This window comes from Archocentrus centrarchus, chromosome 4, assembly GCF_007364275.1.
Source record: "Archocentrus centrarchus isolate MPI-CPG fArcCen1 chromosome 4, fArcCen1, whole genome shotgun sequence".
Lineage (NCBI taxonomy): Eukaryota > Metazoa > Chordata > Actinopteri > Cichliformes > Cichlidae > Archocentrus > Archocentrus centrarchus.
In genome coordinates, this window is record NC_044349.1 from 15904857 (window position 1) to 15928119 (window position 23263).

The 23263-nt window shown below is 39.3% G+C and overlaps 2 protein-coding genes and 2 non-coding genes across 4 annotated transcripts; all 4 read left to right on the forward strand.

Annotated features, from left to right (window-relative positions):
• Positions 1–211: 211 nt before the first annotated feature.
• nppc (natriuretic peptide C) lies at positions 212–3236 on the forward strand. The gene is made up of 3 exons (XM_030727320.1): positions 212–422; positions 1447–1740; positions 2953–3236. Exons 1-2 carry the CDS (start codon positions 330–332, stop codon positions 1717–1719), a joined length of 366 nt encoding a protein of 121 aa, XP_030583180.1. The 5' UTR covers positions 212–329; the 3' UTR covers positions 1720–1740; positions 2953–3236.
• A 5755-nt stretch (positions 3237–8991) lies between these two features.
• Positions 8992–16753, forward strand: ncl (nucleolin). The gene is given in 25 exon segments (XM_030727319.1): positions 8992–9174; positions 10225–10320; positions 10422–10451; positions 10454–10514; positions 10517–10531; positions 10926–11051; positions 11412–11557; positions 11559–11657; positions 11659–11698; positions 11953–11993; positions 11995–12106; positions 12440–12481; positions 12484–12522; positions 12679–12802; positions 13264–13400; positions 13489–13615; positions 13821–13957; positions 14178–14195; positions 14198–14306; positions 14633–14716; positions 14718–14764; positions 15000–15126; positions 15460–15497; positions 15500–15736; positions 15999–16753. Coding segments are annotated over 25 exon segments (2301 nt in total). The 5' UTR covers positions 8992–9156; the 3' UTR covers positions 16250–16753.
• LOC115779669 (small nucleolar RNA SNORA57) lies at positions 11188–11321 on the forward strand. The gene has a single exon (XR_004019920.1). It is a non-coding gene; the product is annotated as a small nucleolar RNA SNORA57 (small nucleolar RNA).
• Positions 15156–15281, forward strand: LOC115779667 (small nucleolar RNA SNORA75). Its single transcript, XR_004019918.1, has one exon. It is a non-coding gene; the product is annotated as a small nucleolar RNA SNORA75 (small nucleolar RNA).
• Positions 16754–23263: the final 6510 nt, after the last annotated feature.

Here is a 23263-nt window from a genome sequence, read left to right on the forward strand (position 1 = left end):
GATAGCTTATAGCCTATATCATTTCCTCCAACGCCCCGATGACCGGAGCTTGTATCATTTAATTAATCCCTGGCATGACGTGCTTAGAGGCAGGTACAGAAAACAGGGAATTGGCGAGGAAGGAGGACCATTACGCAGGTTGTAATGACATCACCATGGGCTGGCTATAAAGCGGCGAGGATTAATACACAGAGTTAGAGAAGCACTTGAGGAGCTTTGGAGTTAACGACGGAGTCTCCAGTGTTTAACAGCTGATTGGCTGAAGTTAACGTCCTTCTGTCTGAATTTCAGCGCAGAGGAATCCCTGAACAACTACTAGACTTGTCAAAATGAACTTGTCATACTTTGTAGCGTGTGGACTTATGGTCACCTTGCTTTCAGTGAGGATGGGGGCAAAACCTTTAACACAGGCGCAGCAAAAGGTAAGAAGTCACTTGTATTCTTGTTACTGACAGTGAAAACCATTTGTTTGCTTCGTCCTGAAGCTGCTGGAAGCTGAATATGGAATGAACAGCTGTTCTGTGGCTAAGGTCCACCAAGACAGTTGTTTTATGCATCATATTTCATAATTTCGTTCTTGTTGAGTGGTTGAGGGAAGTCTTTTATTCACACTCAGAGTGTAACACCCGTGTCCACTCTCACTTTATTTACAGACATCATGCTCAGTGATATCCAACCGCAGCAATCAATCAAATGTTGTTCCCCAACATCCTTTTGATAATTTTACGCTTTTAATCGCCTCAAAACGAACGAAATAAATAAATGAATAAAATAAAATCACCTGTGGAAATACATTAAAATTCGTAGTTTGCAATAACACTGAGAAACGATTGTACTCACCAATCAACATAATCTTTTTTTTTTTTTTTAATGTACAAAAACAAAACTTTACTAAACCAAACTCCATTGTGCGTAAATTCGCGATTACGCATAGAATTGGTCCGACTGAACAAGCTGAGCCTTTAAAAATAGTAATTTGAAGTTTATGCTACAGTCTACTTTACGCTTTATGACCAGAGAAGCGAACTACAGGCACCTGTTTTATATGTATGAGAGCGAAGTGCCACTGACTTAATAAATTAAAAATACCGAACCCTCACGGGATCTTCCGTTTCTTCAGAGATTTCCTTAGAAAATTCAGCCTTATGACTGGAGCATCTTGTGGCTCTTCTCCAAAGTTGTTTTTTTTGGTTAGTTGGAACAAGTCGATGAATTTTTGAGTGCCGTGTCTAAAAAATGCCAAATCATTTTTCCCTCCTGGCCATTACGTGTGTGGAAGCGTTTGAATATACGCCAAGTTGAGGTTTACCTCAGACATTTTGCATATAATGGCTGCTCTGCTGAAACAGGCACGAACCATATATTTCACTTTCATCAAAAGCATATCTATTGGCAAAATTAATTTGCCTAAGGGAGAGATTGTTTATTTATTTTCTTATCTTCCAGTCTCTTAGAAGTTTGCTGGGCGAGGAGCTGGCAGAGTTACTGGAGTCGGAGGAGAGGGAGAAACGGCTAGACGCTGTGCGTACTCGGATGCGGTTACTGCGCGATTTACGAATGGACACCCGGGCCAGAGGGATGTGGGCTCGTCTCCTCAACGATCAACCAGCAAACAGGAAACACAAATCGGGAAACAAGAAGGGTGGCTCCCCGCCACGGAGTGGCTGCTTCGGACACAAGATGGACAGGATAGGCACCATCAGCGGAATGGGATGCTAGGGTTGGAGCAGCGCTGCAATAGTGAGTGGTCTCTCATATCAGTCCTACTTCACGCAAGACTAACCGTAGCCCAAAACAGTGATATACAAGCAGAGCCCAAAAGGCACAAGGTGTGATGAATGAATGCATAACTAATGGATTGGGAAAATTCTTTATTATTTTATTATTTATTGTGTAAGTTATCACCCCTGTCCTTATTCCTTTCGGTTAAATGATTATTTTGCAGAATTATCTTCCCTGTGCATGTGACACATATGTGTGGCAGATAAAAGGACATAATGAGAAAAAAGAAAACAACAACAAGATAAAAACCGATGCAGAACCCAGGATTTTGTTTTTAAAAATAGGGTTTTTGTTACAGCAGTATGCAGAACAGAAGGTGAGAAGCATTGCTTTGTTCAGAGTTTAGGTTAATGTAAATTATCACAGTTCACTAAATGCCTTTGACTTAGAAATAATCACACACATTAGAAATTATGTTAAGCTGCAGGAGAGAAAACATGGTGCCTCAATCTAGTGATATAATCAAGCATTAACCTTGTAACATTATCTCCTAGCGAAGGATAATCTTTGGATAGGTTAAGTGGATTGGCCACTTAAAGTGATGTATGGGAAACAAACCAGTAAACATTCAGGAAGTACACTCTTGTATATGTGCACATCATTATAAATAATCCCATCTGCTTCTATAACACAAGAACAATATATCATGTTTAAGAAAAAAAGACAACAGGGCGATATCGAGGAAGGAAGTGGGGATGCAGACACACATTCATGCACATTCTTGGTTGTCAAGCTTTTTCTTGGAAACCCATTTCTTTCACCAAGTCATTTTATCAGAAACTAAAACGAGGGCTGTGTTGGTTAATTCCATATTGGGGAATCTAGGTGACACACAATTAGTCCTGAAGCTTTAAACCTTTTTACAGTTTTTCTGGCAAACTCTGAAATCCTGACGGGTCAGTGTCAGTGACTAACAATGGGTGTGTGCATTTTAATGGTTAACACCCATAAGGATGAGTTCTTGTGAAGTAAAGTAGTTAGTTGAGGAGTTACTAAATGAAGAACCAAGTAAATTTGGAGATTCCCAGACTTACAAGAGGCCGATGCATGCATCATTACAATAATAATAACAATAAAAGAAAAGAAAAGAATAAATTAACTTGTGTTTATGAAGTTGGCTCTGAAGGTTCTGTCTAACTTTTTCTTTTCTGTTTTCCTCTCTTTTTCTAGATCTCTGGACGATGTGTTTGTTTGGATGACAAAAGTTGAGTTTGTGCTCACCAGAGGGGAGAAAAAAAAAAGAAAAACTCATCATGATCGATCTTTGGTACGAGAGTCACCATGACCAGCATAAACAAAGACTTGGATAACAATGCTACAAAATCCTCATATAGATATATATATATATATATATATGTACAATAAATATGCAGGTATATATACATATATACAGTACATATATGTATACCATACAGAATGGTCAACAGATACAAACACAGATGCATAGTACAACATGGCGGACAATGGTGTAAAAACTACATAGAGCAAAGCTGTATATTGTTGTTGCTGCTGCTGCTGCTGCTGTACATTCATGTACTTCATCTTTCCCTGCATAAATGTATTTATGTTTAAAATCTATTTATATGTTTATAAAAAAGAGATATTTATAAATATGGATTTTATTTATGTAACATTTTGGAAATGGACGCAAACTGCAGGTCAATTCTGTTTGTTGCCTTTGTTTTTCCATTTGTCTCAAATAGTTGTAAATGTTTTCAAAAATGATAAAAGAACATTCCATGTGCACTTACATCTACGATCTCTGGGTCTTTGTGTTTCAGTGAAACTGGTAAATTCTAGTTAGTGAGCGTTTTCTGTCTGGCTTCTGGGGGGCTTCTCACACTATGAGAGAGCAAGCCTGAGTTTAATAGCTACTGATTATTTTATGCTGTTTAGATTTTGAAAATGGTTTTATTAGTGGATACTTTCCAGACTAAATTTCCCACATGTGAGATTGCAGTTAATATGTTTATATGCAATAATAAGGATTACTTGGGTGTTACATTTATACTCCTGCATTCAGCCTGCATCTCAAAAGGTTGAAGATTGATAAATCACTACCATGATAACTACAATTAATGATTATTTTTTTTACTTACTGTTTCTTACATTTTACTTACATTGTTTTTAACATATAACGCTATACCAAATAGTAGACCAGGCAGTTAAAATGTTAATGAGCACTTAATACCACAGATCTGGGTCACTTTTAAAATAATTTTCTTGCTTACTAAAGAAAAAACATTTACATTTTGCCCTGGCTATATTTAGAATTCACACAATAATGTTGTTATCTCCAAATAACCAATCACGTTAACCACTAATTAAATAGATGCCAGTTCCTCCTCATGTTCCATAGACCAATACCATCCAGTTAAATATAAATGATAAACATAATAAAGGCATAAAATAAAACAATCAAACAAGCAGACCAAGATTATAAGAAGGATTTTTTTAAGACAACAAAACTGTACTCATGAGAAACTACAAGGTTTTATGGTATAGTCACACAAAAGGGCGTGAGAGTCAGTAAAGTACAGAGAGAATACTGTACAGGCTAGTTAGTACAGTGAAGCCAATGTAAAGAGGTAAAAATCCTTTTAAGGATTTCCTTTCTCATACTGCCAAACATGACATTTATAATGTGAGTGCTGTGAGTGTGTGTCTAACTATGTGGTTAAGACCGATTTGCACAAATTTCCTTCCACACTAGAGGGAAGTATAGAGCTGAGAGAAACAAACAGAGTAGACACCTGTTGTGGAAACAATGAACCCCACCATTTACGAGTGATGATATCCTCTGTAAAGCTTAAGTTACTCGACTGCTGATTTTTTTTTCCTTTTTATGAAAACCTGAAAAATTTTGTCAGTTTAAGAAAATGGAGTATAATAATCATCACAATATAACAGCTTTTAACTCATACAAGGTCATAAACTAGATGTGCATGTCTCCTTTGGTGTGAACCCATGTCTTTGAATGTGGGAGGGTCATATTTATAGTGACACCACCTTAAACACACTCACACATTCACACACACAATTAACCTTGAGGTGACTGTTGTCCTGGATTGACGCTACATAAATAAAGCTGAATTAAACTCTATTATTAATTGAAAATAAAGGATCAGATATTCTGTACTTGTTCAGAACAGCGTGCTTACCCAACTGTTGCACAACAGGCTAAGTGCAAAATTCATACTGGAAAACACAAAGGCAACATGCCCACCTCATGTACCTGCTGCTCAAACTGCACAAGCATCAGTCACAAAAATCTCAGAAAAAAACAGAAGCAGAGGTGGGGATTATTATAAGACCTGCCAAAACAGATAAAAGCTTTTCACACCCGCCAGCAACAAAGAACATACTCTTAACAACAAGCAAGCAAGAACTAAATCAACACCGCTGTGTTAAATTCAGTGTGCTTTGTTGCAGTTCTGTAAAAGCTTTATTTGGCTCACATACAGTTCTCTCATAATTGTCTGGTCGATGAGTTGTCATATAAATCTGTGTTGTTATATTTGATCTAAGCATGCAAAATACACTCAATTTTTTAGATACGCCTTTTCAGCTGCTTGTTTACGCAATTATCTAATTATCTAGTCATGTGACATCAACTCAGTGCATTTAAGCATGCAGACATGGTCAAGACAACCTGCCGGAGTTCAAACCGAGCATCAGAATGGGAAGAAAGGTGATTTAAGTGATTTTGATTTTGATTTTGTTGCTGGTATCCAATAGGTTAGTCACAGTATTTCAGAATCTACTGGGATTTTCACACACAATCATCTCTAGGGTTTACAGAGGAAAAAAAAGATAAAATATATCCACTGAGCAGAAGTTCTCTGGATGAAAATGTTTTCTTGACAACAGAGGTCAGGGGAGAATGGCCAGACTGTTTCAAGCTGACAGGAAGGCAACAATAAATCAAATAAACATTTGCTACAACCAAGATATGCAGAAAAGCATCTCTGAACGTGCATCACGTCGAACCTTGAAGCAGATGGACTCAGCAGCAGCTCGGAACAGGAAACTGAGGCTACAGTTCACACGGGGTCAAAATTGGACAAAAGAAGACTGGAGAAATGTTGCCTGGTCTGATGAGTATTCATTCAGATGGTAGGTCAAAATAACATTGAAGCATGGATCCTTCTTGCTTTGTATCAGTGGTTCAGGTTTGTGGTGGTGTAATGCTGCGGGGGATATTTTTAGGGCATACTTTGGGCCCTTTAGTACCAACTGAGTATTCAAATAGTGAATGAAATACAAAGAATGGAAGGGCTCTACAGACAATGGGAAATTATACTCCCGGTTCCTTTGTGATTATGTATTCTTTTCATTTATCCATTCAGCTCATGCAGACAAGTTGCAGCAGTGAATAACTGGTACAGACTCAGATGTATGTACTGTCATTGTCGCTATACACTCTCTATCACTCTTTACGTGAAAACAAAATTTCAGTCATTTTGATGTGGTTTAAAACTCACCAACATTCAATCATAATATTCAACTGTAACGTTCAATCACAGTCAACCACAGTTGTGATCACTGGTCTGGAAATTCACAGGAAGCATAAGAAAAAGGGTAAAAGTCAGACAGAGAGCAAAATATTGTTCTGGCGACAATGACTATGCTGAGAGGTTTCTGGTCAAAAAATATATATATATTCAAGAAAATGGTCAAATTTTAAACACGTTTTATTTTTTTATTTTTTTTTTAGAAGAAAACTAATAAAGTTACATTACCTCTTCCAAAGGTAGCATTATTTCACTGAGACCAGGCTGTGAGAGAGATGTTAAATGCAATACTGCCTCTGTGTGGTGTTCAGGGTTAATTACTCAAATGTGCTCATCATGTTCCCCTGGGAATCAGTTGGCTGACTGTTGGATGAAATTTGTGTTCTTATTAACAATTACTTTGAACATTTATAGCACTGAAGTAAAATTATTGCTTTAGGTGAATGGATGTTTTTGCTACTTTATATTTTAAATAGCAAAATTGGTCTGACAAACAACAATACATAAATAATGATTAAAATATTCATCTGCAACATACATTCCCCTCAAACAGCATTGGAACAGTGAGGCTAATCCCTTTATTTTTTGCTGTAGACTGAAAACATTTGGGTTAGACATCACAAAACCAATATGGGACCAAAAAAAAAAACCATCTCAGCTTTTATTTCCAGGTTTTACATCTGGATCTGATACACAGTTGAGAAGATAGCACCTTTTGCGTAAACCCACCCATTTTTCTTGTGAGCAAACGCAGTGAAACAGATAAACTTTAAATAGGTGAAAGTGAATAAGACTTAATATTTTGTTGCAAATCCTTTGTTTGTAGTAATTGCATCAAGCCTGTGACCCACTGTCATCACTAAACTTTTGCATTCCTTAATAAAAGTTTGTCCCAGAGTTTCCTGAGGCTTGTCTCTGTACTTCTTGGCAAATTCCAGCCCAGCCTTCCTGTTCCTCTTGTTAATTAGTGGTTTGCATTTTCTGGTAAAGCCTCTGTATTTTTGTTCATGAAGTCTTCTGCGGACAGTAGATTGTGATACCTTCACTCCTGATTGTGCAATGTGACTAAAAGTTGTTTTAGAGTCTTTATTTACAGCACTTACAATGTTTCTGTCATCAACTGCTGTTGTTTTCCTTGGTCTACCTGTTTGACATCTGTTACTTATGCCTCTTTTCTATTAGTACCTACTCAGTGCGGCTCGACTCGACACGGTCTTGTTTTGTTTCTATTACAACTGAGTACCACCTCAACATGGGTGGAGTCGAGATAGCAACATGGGCAGTAGTCTCTTGACATAATTTGTATGCGACTCAAACACAACCCAACAATGTGTACACTGCTGTGTTGTGCGATAGTACCTGTGAGCAGCCATCAGCTCGGAGACTTCATGATAAACTTTCTCATTTAGCTTCCTCTGGATTCTCTTGGATCTGCCACCAAGCACAGAAATGTCTGCACCTCATTCAGCCATGGTATTCATTTGCATGCCTCCCTTTGCTTGCTGTTTTAAAAATGGCACGGTTGATTCTGATGAAGGAGTCGCGCTCATGACTCAGCTAGTGACGACACTCCCTGGCCAATCAGTGGCATACTGTTCTTCGACGTCACATTTTTGGATTGCCTCAGATCACTTGGAACCCCCGGCTGAGCGGGTACTAAAAAAGTACCTGGTACCAGGAACTAATGGAAAAGCCTACAAACCGTGCCGAGTCGAGTTGAGCTGTGCTGAGTAGGTACTAGTGGAAATGTGGCATTAAAACACAATGGTGAACTGTGTATTAAATCTGGATGTAAATACCTGGAAATAAGAGCTAAGATGTTGATCTTTTGTCTCATATTCATCTTTTAAAGCCAAACCCAAATGTTTTCAGTCTACAGCAAAAAAAAAACAAAACAAAACAAAAAAAAAAACAGGTATCGGCCTCTCTGTTCCAATACTTTGGAGGGGAGTGTAAGTGATAACTTAGTGGAAACTGAGGGGTACCCCTCATTGAGGAAAATTTTCATAGAGGAAAAAAAGCCAAATTAAATTATCAAAAATAACAAACAACTGCAGACATCCGCCAAAAAAATTATTATATTATAGCTATAGGTATTATAGCTATTGCTAAAAGTGGACAGAAATACTATGTATACCTCTGCTTAGAAGTACTTGAGTTGTGAAACTCAATGGCAGTGACTGTGAAAGTATATCATGTACCTCATGGTGGACTACACGTGCTATAATTTGGCAACTGGCCCTTACCACGTGGTTCATGTAAACAGCTGCATGGGATTATGTGACCATAGGCTGTATATGGCTTATGTAGCTTAAAGTGCGTGAAATTGCCGAAAATTCTAGTTTCCTTAACATTTTAACGTAAAATAAATAAATAAATAAAATGTATAGAAAAAATAAAATAATAATACAATAAAAATAATAATAATAATGATACAATAAAACTGACAAAGTATCTTGTTAAATATAGACTGTGACACCACTGCTTTTAAAGGTTAAATGGCAGCTTTAACAGTGCTACCTCGTATTTATATCATATTTTTGGTGATATAGTAAAACGACAGCAGTCATATTTCCCTTGAAGTACTAAATTTAATGTTGTGTGTGTGGGGAGCGGCGCGGGCACGATTGCAGATAGATTACCTTGTGATTGGTGGATACAGTCATGTGGGCGGGTCGGCGTGAGCGCGCGAAGAAGGGGAGTACCGAGTGCCTCTTCATCGTCTCAGTCTTTCCTGTCTAATGTCTCATCGTGCAGGCAGGTCACGTGCAGACGTTAGCTATTTTTTTTTATTTTTTAAAAGAAAAAGTCGTCTTTAAACGTCCAGTTTCCAGTGTTTCATTGAACACACAACAGCACAATGGTGAAGTTAGCAAAGGTAAGATTAAATGACGTCATTTGATTTTAAAATGGTGCGTGCCTGTGTGATAGAGGATTGTGTTTACGGACGAGGCCTTTAAGCAGAAGTATGTGCGTTTGAAAGAAAAAAAGGGGAACTTGCACTAGAAGAAAATGTCTGCTCAGGTATAGAAGCAAATGCCGTCTTTTCTTAAACTAGAGCGGTTCTTAAATTGTCAGCATGGTAATAGTGTTGCCGCACTTGCTGCGTCTTTTTTCGGTCGAGATCCGCCATGTTTGTGCCTCACTGCTAGGTCGCTGGCCTGCTAATCTAAACCGATGCTCGATGTGGCATTCGTGCGCGCTCTCGAATAAGTATAGAGTTCATAAAGACTTGTAATAAAAATAAGTTCAACGCCAGCCTGACTACCAACCTATACAACCATTTATTAGGAAACTAAAGAACAAAATCCTTGCACGCGGATAGCTTAACTAGCGTTAGCATATTCACAACCAGACTTTATTCTCATTTCCTTCGATTTGTGAAATGGTTTGGGTTCGTGGTGTTTACCTTTATACTATCGCAGTTTAACACCTTTCGTCGTTGAACCGCCTTTCTCGATAGCTATTCAGCATTTTTTTTTTTTTAACGCATGTCAGGTAATGGTAAAATTACACAGCATGCTAGCTGGCCGACCTCTAAAGCTCCACGTGGGTTCTGCGCCTGCTCTTAGTGACACACGAGGTGAGCAACCAAAACCGAGAAAACTCCTCAGCAGGCACAGTTATGAACGGAGCGACTTGTGTTAAACCCACGTAATCATTTGGTACAATGATTAAATCATCAGTGGCAGCAGCAGCCGGCCATTCCCGATTTATATTTTAATTTTGGTATGCCACATGGCCTGAAACTCCTCATGTTTGCGGTCATGCTGCAGCCAGGGTGCCATGATTGCTAGAGCGTTTAAGCGACCTGCGCTGGTGGTTTGCTAGATTCAGGCTGCATTATTATTGGATTTTTTTTTTTTTTTTTTTTTTTTTTTTTTCAATGTTAGTAAAAACTGTTTTTACTTTGTCATTTATTTTAAAGGCAGCAATAAGCAGCTCAGAAGAAAAAGGCTCCTCCACCCCTAAAGAAGTGGAGGAGGAATCCAGTGAAGAGGACAGCAGTGATGAGGAAGAAGAGGTACTGTACTTTGACTCTGTTATACTACAGTATTTTTATGGCCAGATGTCAAGTCATATCAATGTAGTAATGCGTTGTTTTGCTTTTTTAATCTTCTGCAGGCTCCTCCACCTAAAGTGGTGAAAAAAGCTACACAGCTAAAGCCACAAAAGTTGTTGGGAATGGCACTCCTGCTAAAAAAGCAGAAAGTGAAGATGAGATGATGATGATGGTAAACAATTGGGGGGGGGGGGGGGTAGACTGATTAAATAACTCAAGGATGAGTTAGTGTAATTTAGTCATGAGCTTTAAAAAAAAAAAAGGAAATCCACAATCTTTATTAAATGTTTGAACAAGCATCCAAATGTTATTCACACTAGCTTGACTTTATTAATGAATTACACATTAGTCAGTTATGATAAACAATGTGCTTAACAATGTGCTTTTGATGGGTAGTTTTAATATTCTTTAGAAAGATCATGGCTCAATTGCTGATGTTTTCAGTTACTGGGTGAATTATGTGTATCAATTAAATTCAGTTGCACAGTACACAAATTTGAATTTGGCTGACATCCTTCTCAAAATCAGCATATGTCTAAGACAATATTACAATTTATTATTTACAGAGGAGTCATCTGAGGAGGAGGCTCCCCCACCAAAGAAGACACCTGCAAAATCAACTCCAGCTAAACCAACACCAGCTAAGGCCGCTCCAGCAAAAGCAGAGGAGTCTGATGATGATGATGATGATGGTAAGTCCTCTGGTACTGCGTTACTGACAGTAATAGTGGTGCAGGTGTTTTAACCAAATGTTAATGGCTTTATTTTACTCTGAACCAAGCATTTATGCTTTAACAATCTGACAATTAAATGTGAGTCACAAAAGATCCTCCATTTCTTGGCATACATGTGTTGTTAGTACTCGTGTGTGTTATGTACGGAGGAAAAACAAAGGCAGCGCTATGTCTTCGGTACCGGTGGTGTTATTGTCTGCCGGTCCTATCCTCAACGCTGTTACAACCTTATGTTACGGCTTTTGGTGAACTCTAAAGAGGGTTTGTCTGCAATATCACAGATAAAGGGGACTTTATTTTTTTTTCTTTTCTGTCTAGATGAGTCAGAAGAGGAGGCCCCACCACCCAAGAAAGCAGCCAAGCCAGCAGCTAAACCAGCTGCTAAATCTGCAGCCAAGCCACCAGAGAAGGCTCCGCCTGCAAAGGAGCCCTCTGATGATGAGGATGACGACGACGATGAGGAAGATGATTCAGAAAGAGGAAGCCCCACCCCCAAAGAAGGCTACTCCAGCTAAACCAGCTGCAAAGCCTGCTGCCAAGCCAGCAGCAAAGGCTAAGCCTGCTTAAAGAGTCATCTGAAGAAGATGATGATGATGACGAAGATGGTAAGGCCCAAGCCTTGCGTTTGTTTTTGTTTTTTTGTTTTTTTTTTTTTGTTCTTGTTGTTTTTGAACATGTGAAGTATTAGTTTTGAAAGTAGTTACAGCTGAATGATGATCAACAAGGGACTTAATACTGATCATGTATGATGTCACCTTTTGAACTATCTGACACAGGGTAAATCTAGATGTTGATACATTTGAATTTGACCACAGTGACTGTAAGATTTACCTCCCTTGATGATAATTCTGCTTTTTAGACTCTGAAGAGGAAATGGACACTACTCCTGCTCCAGTAGCCACCAAGGCAAAAGAAAGCAGGCATGGTTAAGGCCAAGGAAGAGTCGGAGGAGGAGGAGGACGAGGACGAGGACGATGACGATGAGGAGGAGGAGGAAGACGAGGAAGAAGAAAGTAAGTTTAGGTTATAAATTTCTGTGGGTTTTTTTTTTTTTTTTTTTTTTTCTTTCCCATATCAAACTAAGATAAATAAATTTGACCCTCCCGGTGCTTAGAAATGGATGCATGTGCTTTTCAGAGCATTCATTGTGTACCCCCCAAAAATGTACAGTATGGTTTATGTAACTGATTTATGTGAACTTGTTTCATTTAAGCTTATTGTGAGGGTCTTTATTGATGTCCATAGCATATTTCCTGTGAAAACCAGACAGAATGTTTCTATGTGATGGGCAACCAGGACACGTCAGGTCTACGTGGTTAATGTTTCTGTCTTTATGCTCTAAACAGAAGCACCAGTCACACCTGGAAAGAGGAAGGCAGAGAGCCAAAAAGGACACTCCACTGCCAAAAGGCAAAGTCGGATGGACAGGGTAAGAGTAAAGCACAGACCCTTTAAAACTTGAACTTGATATGTAGATCAACAAGAGACTTGATGGTAATGGCGCCATGTCACCTATGTCACACATATTTACAAACTAATGCAGTTTTACACCAAAAGTAACTGGAACTGTTCTCCTGTTTGCCAGTGTTTTCTCTGTACGTCGGAAACTTGAACTCGAGCAAAGATTTTGACGAGATCAAAACTTCACTGAGGAAGTTTTTCTCCAAGAACAGCCTAGAGATCACTGACGTCCGGTTAGGAGGAACCAAGTAAGAACTGCGTTAAAAGCAGATTGTAAATTAAAACCCCTTCTGTGCAGATTCTTGGATGGTTGCGCGTGTGTGTGCGTGCACACATCTGTGTGGGCTTGCTTAATTAATTAGAGTATTACTGCAGTTGACACTTCTGTTTGACTTTATTTGTATCACTGTGATACAATTAAGGTCTAACCTCTGAAGACAGTTAAGCTGAATTAGGCAATTTACAGCAATATGTTAGTCATTTACTCAGTGATAACTGTCATCATGAGTAAATAATAAGTTAATAGATAACCTTAATTTGGCTGGTTATGGTATCCTGTCATTGTAAATTCAACACCCTGTTTGTTGGTTACATTGTTTAAAAAAAAAAAAAAATCTGTAAATGGCAACAAATACTTCAGTTTTGAACCCCTTGTGTAAATTAATTGAAGGAGGCCTGTCTGATGGGGCTTGCATTCTTCCCGTAACAGGAAATTTGGCTATGTGGACTTTGCGTCTGAGGAGGACCTGCAGAAGGGCCTGGAGCTCAGTGGCAAAAAGGTAATGGGCCAGGAGGTGAAACTGGAAAGGGCCCGGACCAAAGAAGGCTCACAAGACAGCAAAAAAGGTAATGGATGTCTCTCATTAACATTTCTCCACAGATGTGGAAAAGACTTGTTCAAGTACCTGTGCTGACACTGACACATGTCCCACAGAAAAGGATGCTCGGACACTGTTTGTAAAGAACCTTCCCTTCTCCGCGACGGCAGATGACCTGAGAGAGATCTTTAAAGATGCAGTAGAGATCCGGGTACCCCCTGGCCAGAATACTTCAAACAAAGGGTAAGAACAAGTTGGAATGTAATTGTTTTGGACATTAGTTTTTGGAAGAACTTTAATTCAGATCCTATAAGACTTGCCTGAGAATCCCTGATAAACTGACATAGCTACGGGCAATAGCCGTTGAAAATGTAACTGCTGACCACTCTTCATTGCCATCATTCAATTACTGTCTCCTTTTTCTAACTTTCTTTTTTGTTTTTTGCAGTATTGCCTACATAGAGTTCAAAACTGAGGCTGATGCAGAAAGGATGATGGAAGAGGCCCAGGGATCTGAAGTACAGGGGAGGTCATCATCATTGACTACACTGGAGGAGAAGAGCCATATGGGAGCCAGAGTTGCAGGTAAGCTCAAGACATTTTGTAAAATGTCTAAAAACACTGGTTTTTAGACTGCACGTAATGAGCAGTTACAATTATTTCAGTTATATAATGCACCAATATTGCATTCTAACATAAGTGCCTGTGTTTGCATGAATGTACCAGTTATTATGCAAATGTCATTAGCTTTTGTGAACATCTTTAAGATGACTGAAAAATGTTTTGTTTTTTTTCTCTTTTGTAGCATCTGAAGCAGTCAGCAAAAACTGGTCGTGAATAATCTCTCTTCAGCGCAACAGAGGATGTGCCTGCAGTCCACATTTGAGAAAGCCGTCTCTATTAGGGTTCCACAGAGAGATGGCAGACCCAAAGGGTAAGTGTCAGTATAGTAACTGGACTAGTAAAACGTCACGTTTAAGCCCAAGGAGGTTTTCCCATCACTAAAATGCAAACATGTCTAAAACTAGTGCAACTTCTCGAGCTCCTGTTAATCTTACTCATGATTCTGCTTGGATTTGCATGAGAAATAGAGCCAGTTCATACTTAGAACAGGCCTGCCCTACATACATATGGGTATTGCATATGTCTGCTGTGTAAGAAGTACACACAAAAAAAGATACTTGGCTTTAAACTACTCAACAAAATAAGTTTATAATGAAAAGAGGTTGACCCTTTCCTACTGTTGTGTTCTTTCCTTAGTTTTGCTTTTGTAGAGTTTGAGAACGCTGATGATGCTAAGGACGCTCTAGAAAACTTCAACAACACAGAAATTGAAGGCGATCAATCAGACTGAGTATAGCCAGAGCAGAGATTGGAACAGGGGAAACTCAGGTAGGTCTTGAAACTTGTTTGAAACAGTTTGTCTTGTTTGGTTATGATCCCAAATTGACTCTGCCAGCTGTGATGAAAACTTGACCTCCTGAAACTCAGTGAAGATTCAAGATAGTCAAGTCCTGAGCTGATTAGTTAGTTTAGTTTAAATGATTAGACTTCAGTTTGTTTAATCATTTAAGTTTGTCCTGATGATTATTATAGCGGTGGTTTAAATTATACTTCTTTCTACAAGGTCCAACAAAAACCCTGTTTGTTAAGGGTCTGTCTGAGGACACGACGGAAGAGACCCTCAAGGACGCCTTTGATTGTGCTGTAGCAGCCAGGATAGTTACAGACAGAGAAACAGGATCATCTAAAGGGTAAGTTCGGAGAGGTGCAACACTGTTAACTCTTCTCTTGAGCACCGCTCTGTCTAGCAATGACAGTGTACGGTTTCGTATGAGAAGAAGAGCAGAGTCACAGTTAACAGGCAGCTACCTCAGTGGCAGTTGCCCATGTCTGATGTGAAACAAACTCGATGTGGTATGCCTTCAACTATGTTCTTTCCTAGGTGTTAAGTATTGGAAAACCACTACTTAACCTAACCCTTGAAAATTTTAGTTGTAGGACATTAGCAGGGGATTTTATTTCTTAATTAAAATCAGTTGTTTCCATTATCTCTTCCCCTAATCTTACTGTGTCTGGCTCTGCAGCTTTGGCTTTGTCGACTTCAGCAATGAGGACGACTGCAAGCAGCTAAAGAGGCAATGGAGGATGGCGAGATTGATGGCAGCAAGGTGACTCTGGACTACGCCAAGCCTAAGGGTGACGGTGGCTTCCGCGGAGGTCGAGGTGGTGGAGGCTTTGGCGGAGGCTTTGGCGGGCGCGGTGGCGGCAGAGGAGGCCGTGGCGGTTTTGGTGGTCGTGGTGGAAGAGGAAGAGGAGGTCCTCGTGGAGGTGGACGCGGAGGCGGACGTGGTGGTTTTGGAGGTATTGGATTAAATTAAATGACAGTATTAGCCTTAGGTTTACCTAGATAACCATTTTACAGCTTAAAGCAGGATGTGTGTTTTACATTTTTGCTGTTCAAAAAGATTACTCAACACCAAGAAATATGTTGCCAAAAAAATTTACTTACTTTATTGTATATAAATATGACAGTTCAGTGCTTGGATCAGTATGTCCCCTATTTTTGGTTTGTGAAATAACTGATAATGCTGGCTGGTAAACCAAAGTTGTCCTTTTATCTTAGGTGGAAGAGGAGGCGGCGGTGGATTTGGAGGCAAACCCCAGGGGAAGAAATCAAGTTTGATGACTAAAGCTTTAGTCTTTTACATTTTGAAAGGACTCTGGTTGCATCCATTTCAGAGCTTTTGGACATTCCACAAAGCCGTCATTGGTATATATTTAACTCTTAATGGGCATTTTTGCCCTTTATTTAGACCCCTCAGACCTTCCACACCCATTTGTGCCAGAATGGTACTTCTGACCTTTTCAGCTTAATCGAGACGTGTGAGAGTACTGAATGTCCTGAATGCAAACCTGCACCTCTTGCCCTCCTAAAGTATGAGCATTATTTTGGGAGGAGTAAAATGGAATGGGTTGGGTTCGCTGTGAAAAATATGCTTGGTTTTTTTGTCAGATACATTGTGTAAATTTAAACAGTTTTATGATTTCATTTTACCTTTTTGTAAAAAGAAATACACTTGTGTCCACATGTCTTGTTCTTTTTTTTGTCATTTAGTTTACTTTAGATGCTAATTTTTACTGTAATGTGGAAAGCATATTTTGATAAGATATCCATGCTCATAAGCTGGTTGAAATGTTGAGAACGGCAAAAGTTCAGTCATGCTTGTTTGGGATGCTGTTGATGTCTGAGTTGCAGATGAAAGCGCTCTAATCTATGTAACATAAAATATTTGTAGTCATTGACTAATGCGATATTTTTTTTTCCCCCCATCAGATTTTCAGATGATTAAAACCTTGTATGTGGTGATTTTTAAACAACTCTTCTCCTTGCAATGATTTCATCCTCTAAATCATGTCTTAGATCCCTATCTTACAATCAGAGAAGCTGTATCGTTAATTAATGCTGCAGTTTAAAATATGATCATTTTATCTGTCAACAGGATATGTAACACTCTAGCTGACTTAGCTAATCATAGACCAATCTCCAACCTTCCTCTTATTTTAAACATTCTTTAACGACTAACTGATCATTTGCAGAGGAGTCCTGCTTCAGTCAGGATTTTAATGTTCATCAGGCAGAGAACGGCACCAGTGAAGGTTACGAATGATCTTATAGCCTCTGAAAAACAAATTTGAACATTAATTACTTCTGGCTATTATCAGGTGGTTCTAAGAGTTCTCTAAAAATCCTCCAGTTAAAGCAACATACTGCAGCAAGAGTGCCAACAGTGATGAGTTAAGTTCTCCTATATTAGCTTCTCTTCACAGGCTCCCTCTTGTCACAATGTGTTGCATTCTTTGAATGCTGCTTGTGATCTCAATATCAGCTGACAGGTGGAATGAGCAGTTTTTTTTTTTTTTTTTTTTTTTTTTTGTTCCCCCCCTTTCATTTTAAATTAGCTGTAGCCTACGCATTGACACTGGGGCAGTCACATTTTACATTTACATAGCAATCTCCAAAGCCACCTTTGGGCTTTCCATCATAAAACTAAAGTGTTGCAGACTTGATCTCAGAAAAGCTGTCTGTCCATATGAAAGGCTAGTGTGCATGTGGGCCCCTGGGTGGTTAGTGGTGAAGCCGGTGACCACATGCATATGTTGCGTTGTGGTGTGGACGGCACAGTTTGCCTGCATGTTTTCCCCCATTTCCTGTCTCTCTTCACTGCCATTAAAAAAAAAAAAAGCTGCTGTGGCCAAAAATGCAAAAAAAAAAAAAAAAAGGCTAGTGTGGCATGTCAACCTGTTCTCATGTTGCACATTGCCACTATGAAAATCAACAAGCTGCCATGATAAATATGATAAAGTCTAATTCACTGTGCCAGTAGTTTACCTGAGAGTCTGCAGGTCACCTGTTTGCATGTGCTTTTATAAAAAAAAATTTCTTTAATCCAAGCCACACAAACATAAGCTGAACATGTGATGGGAAAGTTACCTTATAAATATTTGTCTCCTAATGATTTGTATTAACTCTGCTCCTTCAAACATGAAGGGAGAGAATTGAGTGAATATTTATCGCTCCAGATACAAAAACAGGTTTGCGGTTGAACTGTTGATCATTATTAGTTTTACTCAGGTTTTGATCCTATAACAAGATCTTAGTGAAAATTAGAAGATTTATTGTTGTTAGTGTCATCATCCCACAGGAATGCGTTTTAATAAAAGTTGAGATTTTGCTATGTTACATAACTCAAGTCAACCACACGGTGTCGCTAAAGCTCAAGCTGACTGAAGCTGTGACGCAATCAAGCCTGATGCATTTGCATTCAATGCTGATTAAGTGGCCAAATGCACTTTGCCACAGAAGAAATGTATCTCTGATTTAAAGCAACAGTTTATACGTATTGCCACAATCATGTATTGTACAACAGGGGCTAACCGTTAAATCAGTGACAACACACAAAGTCATCAAGCAGTTCTGTCCAGGAAGGTAGGTGACAGGTTACAGTGCCTCCATAATTAAATGTATAATTATGTGGTGTGCAGGACATTACTGAGGACCTTTTTTAACATGGTGATGGGCTCTGCAGTCTTTTATGCAGTTGTCTGCTGGGGAGGTGGCAGCACTGAGAGGGACAGGAAACAACTTGGTATACTCCTGTAGAGGGCCAGTCTCTGTCCTGGCGGTCCCCCAGACTCCATAGAAAAGGTGGGTATTAGGAGGAGGATATTAGCCAAGCTAATGTCCATTATGGAAACACCTCTCACTCCCTGCATGAGACTGTGGAGGCCCTGAGCAGCTCCTTCAACAAGCTGTTGTAAGCTGTTACAGCCACTGTGTAGGACAGAGCGCTAATGCAGGTCCTTCATCCCAACAGCAGTCACACTGCACAATGTACACTTTAACTACATAATAAATTCTGTCAGGTGACTTCTAGTGTACTTTATATAGTAACCATTTGTACATACTATAAATTACTCTTGTATTTCTTGATTCTGCTTTTTTTGTATGCTGCTTTTTCTACTTTTCTTTTTCTAATATATCTCTATTTCACTTTTTCTTCCTGTCTCTTGTCCTGCTCTAACAAGTTAATCCCAGTATGGGATTAATAAAGTCTAAGCCTAAAGGTCAACCTACTGCGTTCTCTGTTTTTTTCACTTGTAAGAGGACTCGCTGTGACTTGACACCAGGGTGTCTTTTGTCAGTGACACCACTAGACAGGAGACAGCGGCATGCTGCCATCTGATGGCTTTGCTAGCTGAAGTGGGATCTTTGTTCAGGAAGGTGCCTGGGCAGGAGGCACTGATGATGGCACCACTGAATACCTCCATTGAGAGGCTTGTTGTCCCACCCCCAACTCCTACCTGCCTTTAACACTGACAGAGGTCACGCTGGCTTTTCTCTGTGGCCTTGTGACAGACGTCTGCTGTGACCTGTGTGCTCTCTTTTCTGTTTCAGTATTCACAGAGTTCTGGTTTAAGCATATGTGGACACACACAGGCAGACACATAAAGGCTGTTAGCTATACCATCTGATAAACAGCTGATCTAAATGAGCTCTTTCTAGTTTGAATGAACCTGATTTAGCAGATTAATGAAAATAATGATTTTATGTCCACAATTCTTTATCATTTTAGAGAAGAGAATGCACATTTTTGACAGGAAACGTGTAAGCTGAAGCTCTAACTTATTAACCTATATCCTTTTTATGTAGTGCTTTTTAGAAAAAAATATCTACAGGTTCATAACTAGAATTCACCAAAACAAAGAAAAAAAAAACAGAAGTGTGGTAACACTGATTATCTCTTCATCATGACACCTGTTAATGGGTGGGATATATTAGCCTAGCCAACTTTATTTATATAGCACTTTAAAACAGCATAAGCTGGCCAAAGTACTTAACATTAAGAACAAAATAAAAAATACAAAAAAATAAATAATTAATTAAAAATTAACTCACACTGTGGCCAATGAAAAGTGGTGGGTTTTAAGAAGTGACTTAAAAATGTGATATTATGGAGTAAGTGAACATTGTATCTACAAAGTTTATGATAGAAGCAGGAAAAATGACCAAATGTATGGATTTGAGTGAGTTTGACAAGAACTGGGTCAGAGCATCTGCAAAAGAGCAGCTCCTGTGGGTCAAGGAACCAACAGTGGTCGTCCGATCAACAGACAAGCTAAAAATGTTAAGCTGGTTCTGATAGAAAGGTGCAGTTGTGTATGGGCTGTTTAACCCGTGCTGACACCTGTAACCCACTGAAAGCACTAACAACAGACCACGGAGCAATGGAAGAAGGTGGTCTGGTCTGATAAATCACATTTTCTTTTACATCATGTGGATGACCAGGTTGTGTGGAACACCAGGATGCACTATGGGAAGAAAGCAAGCCAGTGGAGGCAGTGCAATGCTTCGGGTAATGTTCTGCTGGGAAACCTTGGGTCCTGCCATCCATGTGGATGTTACCTTGACACGTACAGCAGACCATGTACACCTTTTCATGGTTGATGGCTGTGGCCTCTTTCAGCAGGATAAAGTGCCCTGCCACAAAGCAAAAATGATTCAGGAATGGTTTGAGGAGCACAGCAATGAGTTTAAGGTGTTGACTTGGCCTCCACATTCCCCCCAACTCAATCTACTCAAGCATCTGTGGGATGTGCTGGACAAACAGATCCAATTCATGGAGGCCCCACCTCACAACTTACAGGACTTAAAGGATCTGTTGCTAACATCTTGGTGCCAGATACCACAGCACACCTTCAGGAGTTTAGTGGAGTCCATGCCTTTACAGATCAGGGCTGAGTGTGCATATGACTACAAATGTATCCTCTTTACATTTCCTGGATGTTTGTAATAGTGAAACGAATGTGCGGGATTTCATCAGTGCTCATTTCCATGCCTGTGTAAAGTTTTATAGCTGCTGTTTCATCCTTATCATCATAATAATTATTATTACCTTTATTTTACCAGGAAGTCCCATTGAGATTGCAATCTGTCTTACAAAAGTGACCTGGCCAAGATAGCAGCCCTATAAACTCAATAGATAAAGGCATGTTTAAATTTAGATCTTTCTGTACATTATTTAATGTCCAAGGTGCATAGTAAGAAAATGCTGTTTTCCCCAGATCTGTTCGAACTCTAGGTACATCAAAAAGCAACCATTTAGAGGAGTGTAGCTGGTAACTATTGGTACTAGGACAAAGAAGGGTACAGAGGTAAACTGGAAGTTTACCTCAAATGGCTTATAGTGTAGAGTATATTGTAAACTGGTTGTATAATCCTTATACAAACACTGTGGTTGCCTGCAGTCTCATAGATTAGGTGGTGATCATATATTTGTGTTTGAAAGGAAAAAAAATCAGCAGACAAAAGCATCACATTTGGACACCAGGTTGTTTGTAGGTGACACCGGTTCTGACGTGTGCCATGATATCCGTATCTGTATTTGCAACCTGTTGGCAGTGATGATAATTTAGTGACTGGTGATCACTGAGATAAAAGAATTTCCTGTGCTAACTGAATAGTTTCTTTGTGTGTCAAGGATACATCAGTTTACATATTTGAGAGAGACCAGGCAGCAGTTTTAATTTATAAATATACTTAAATATGATGGCATGCCTGTTTGGTATGTAATAGTATTGTCCTGATGCCAGACACTTTTTTTTTCAATTTCTAATGTTTCTGTTGATATATATATATATATATATGTATATATATATATATATATATATATATATATATATATATATATATATATATATATATATATATATATGTGTGTGTGTGTGTGTGTGTGTGTGTTGTACAATCACTACCATGTCTGTGCTGATACTCCAAAGGCCTTTGAAGAAAATAGAGGGTTAGTGTGAAGGTTTGCATCCCCATCCACTGACCCCTTGACCATGCAGACATCAAAGCTTCCTCCAATTAGTGTTAGCAAATATATGGCTCCTGCTCTACAGGCAGGCTGGAAAACTGGCTGCGTACTAAGCATACAGCACTCGTTTCCCAGCACAGTGATGATAGTCACTGTGCTGGGAAACTCACTTTACATTAGAGTAAATGTTGGCTGGTTGGCTATTAAGGCAGAGAGGTGCCTCCTCAAACATCTCCACTGACTTGGACTGTGTTGTACAATCACTATTTACTGGCATCTGCGTAACCTAGTTGTCACTGCCCATGCTGCCAGTATCTGACCCCTAATCTCATCCCCCCAAGAAACAGTGGAAATTAAAAGCTTAAAGCTGCTTCTTACTACTGCTGTGTTCCATTGTTCTGGTCAGATGATCTTGGCATATTCATGTAAATGAAAGGTTGACAGATATGTTGTCAGGTACACTGATACAGCAAACCCACAATAGAAATAATTCGGCTCATTTCCTTCACTGGTTTAACTTCCTATCACTCTACACTGTGCTTAACAAAGGGGAAAGAGATCAAGTTTGAGCTGTGCTTTCTGTGTTGGTAAGTGTGCCCTCATGAAACACTAGAAGATAGAAGATAGATTCTGTCTCTGCATGGCTTCTATTGTCTTTGCCCTGAAAGAGATTGTGGAAGACAAGAGGGTATTTGTTTATTTTGGCAATGCCCTCTTTATCTTTTTGGGACAGCTCAAAGTCCCCACAGTGTAACTGCAACAGCCTTAGCAAGCATACTTTTGAAAAGTCATGCAGTATTAAGAAGGGCACACTTAACAGAAACAGTGTGAAATGCCACACTTAGTGCATTTCTGAAGCCAAATGCAACACAGGAAGTAGAAGGACAAAGTTAAGTGAAAGCCTGAAATGTTTATATTTTTTGAGATCCTTTCCACCGTCTGCTGGGGACAGATCCCTTGGGGGTTGTGTCAGGAAGGGCATCCTACGTAAAAATCTGCCACATCAGATATGCGGAGCTACCTGCTATGGTGGTCCCTTGTGACTAAGGGAGCAGCCAAAAGTAACATTTTACCAGCATCCTCATAATCCAGCAGCATAATTTAATTAATGAATTAATTAAATTAGCATAATTTAATTAATGAAGTTATTTAAGTATAATTAAGTTATTTTACTGGAAATAGAAATGGATTGGGATTCATTTAGGGCTGTTCTTGCCTTACTGACCATTCAAAGTGCTTTGAACACAATGGTAGATGATCTAGGACAGATTTTGGAAACACAACTATATTGTCAAGATGTTTATTTACAAGTGGCATTCTCTGTACATGATGATTTTTACATAAATTTACATATCTAGACATAATCACCCGCCCTACCACAATCAGCTTATGGTCATTTTACATTCCTTTAATATCTTTACGTGTTTTAAATGAAACATAAAGCCCCCCCCCCCCCCCCCCCCCCCCCCCCCCCCCCCCCCCCCCCCCCCCCCCCCCCTTTTTCTTGGGAGAC

Excerpts from the sequence above, each read along its gene's own strand:
- nppc (XM_030727320.1), top strand. The coding sequence starts at position 330 with ATGAACTTGTCATACTTTGTAGCGTGTGGACTTATGGTCACCTTGCTT. Across the intron at positions 423-1,446 it reads TAACACAGGCGCAGCAAAAG|TCTCTTAGAAGTTTGCTGGG; the intron begins GTAAGAAGTCAC and ends CTTATCTTCCAG.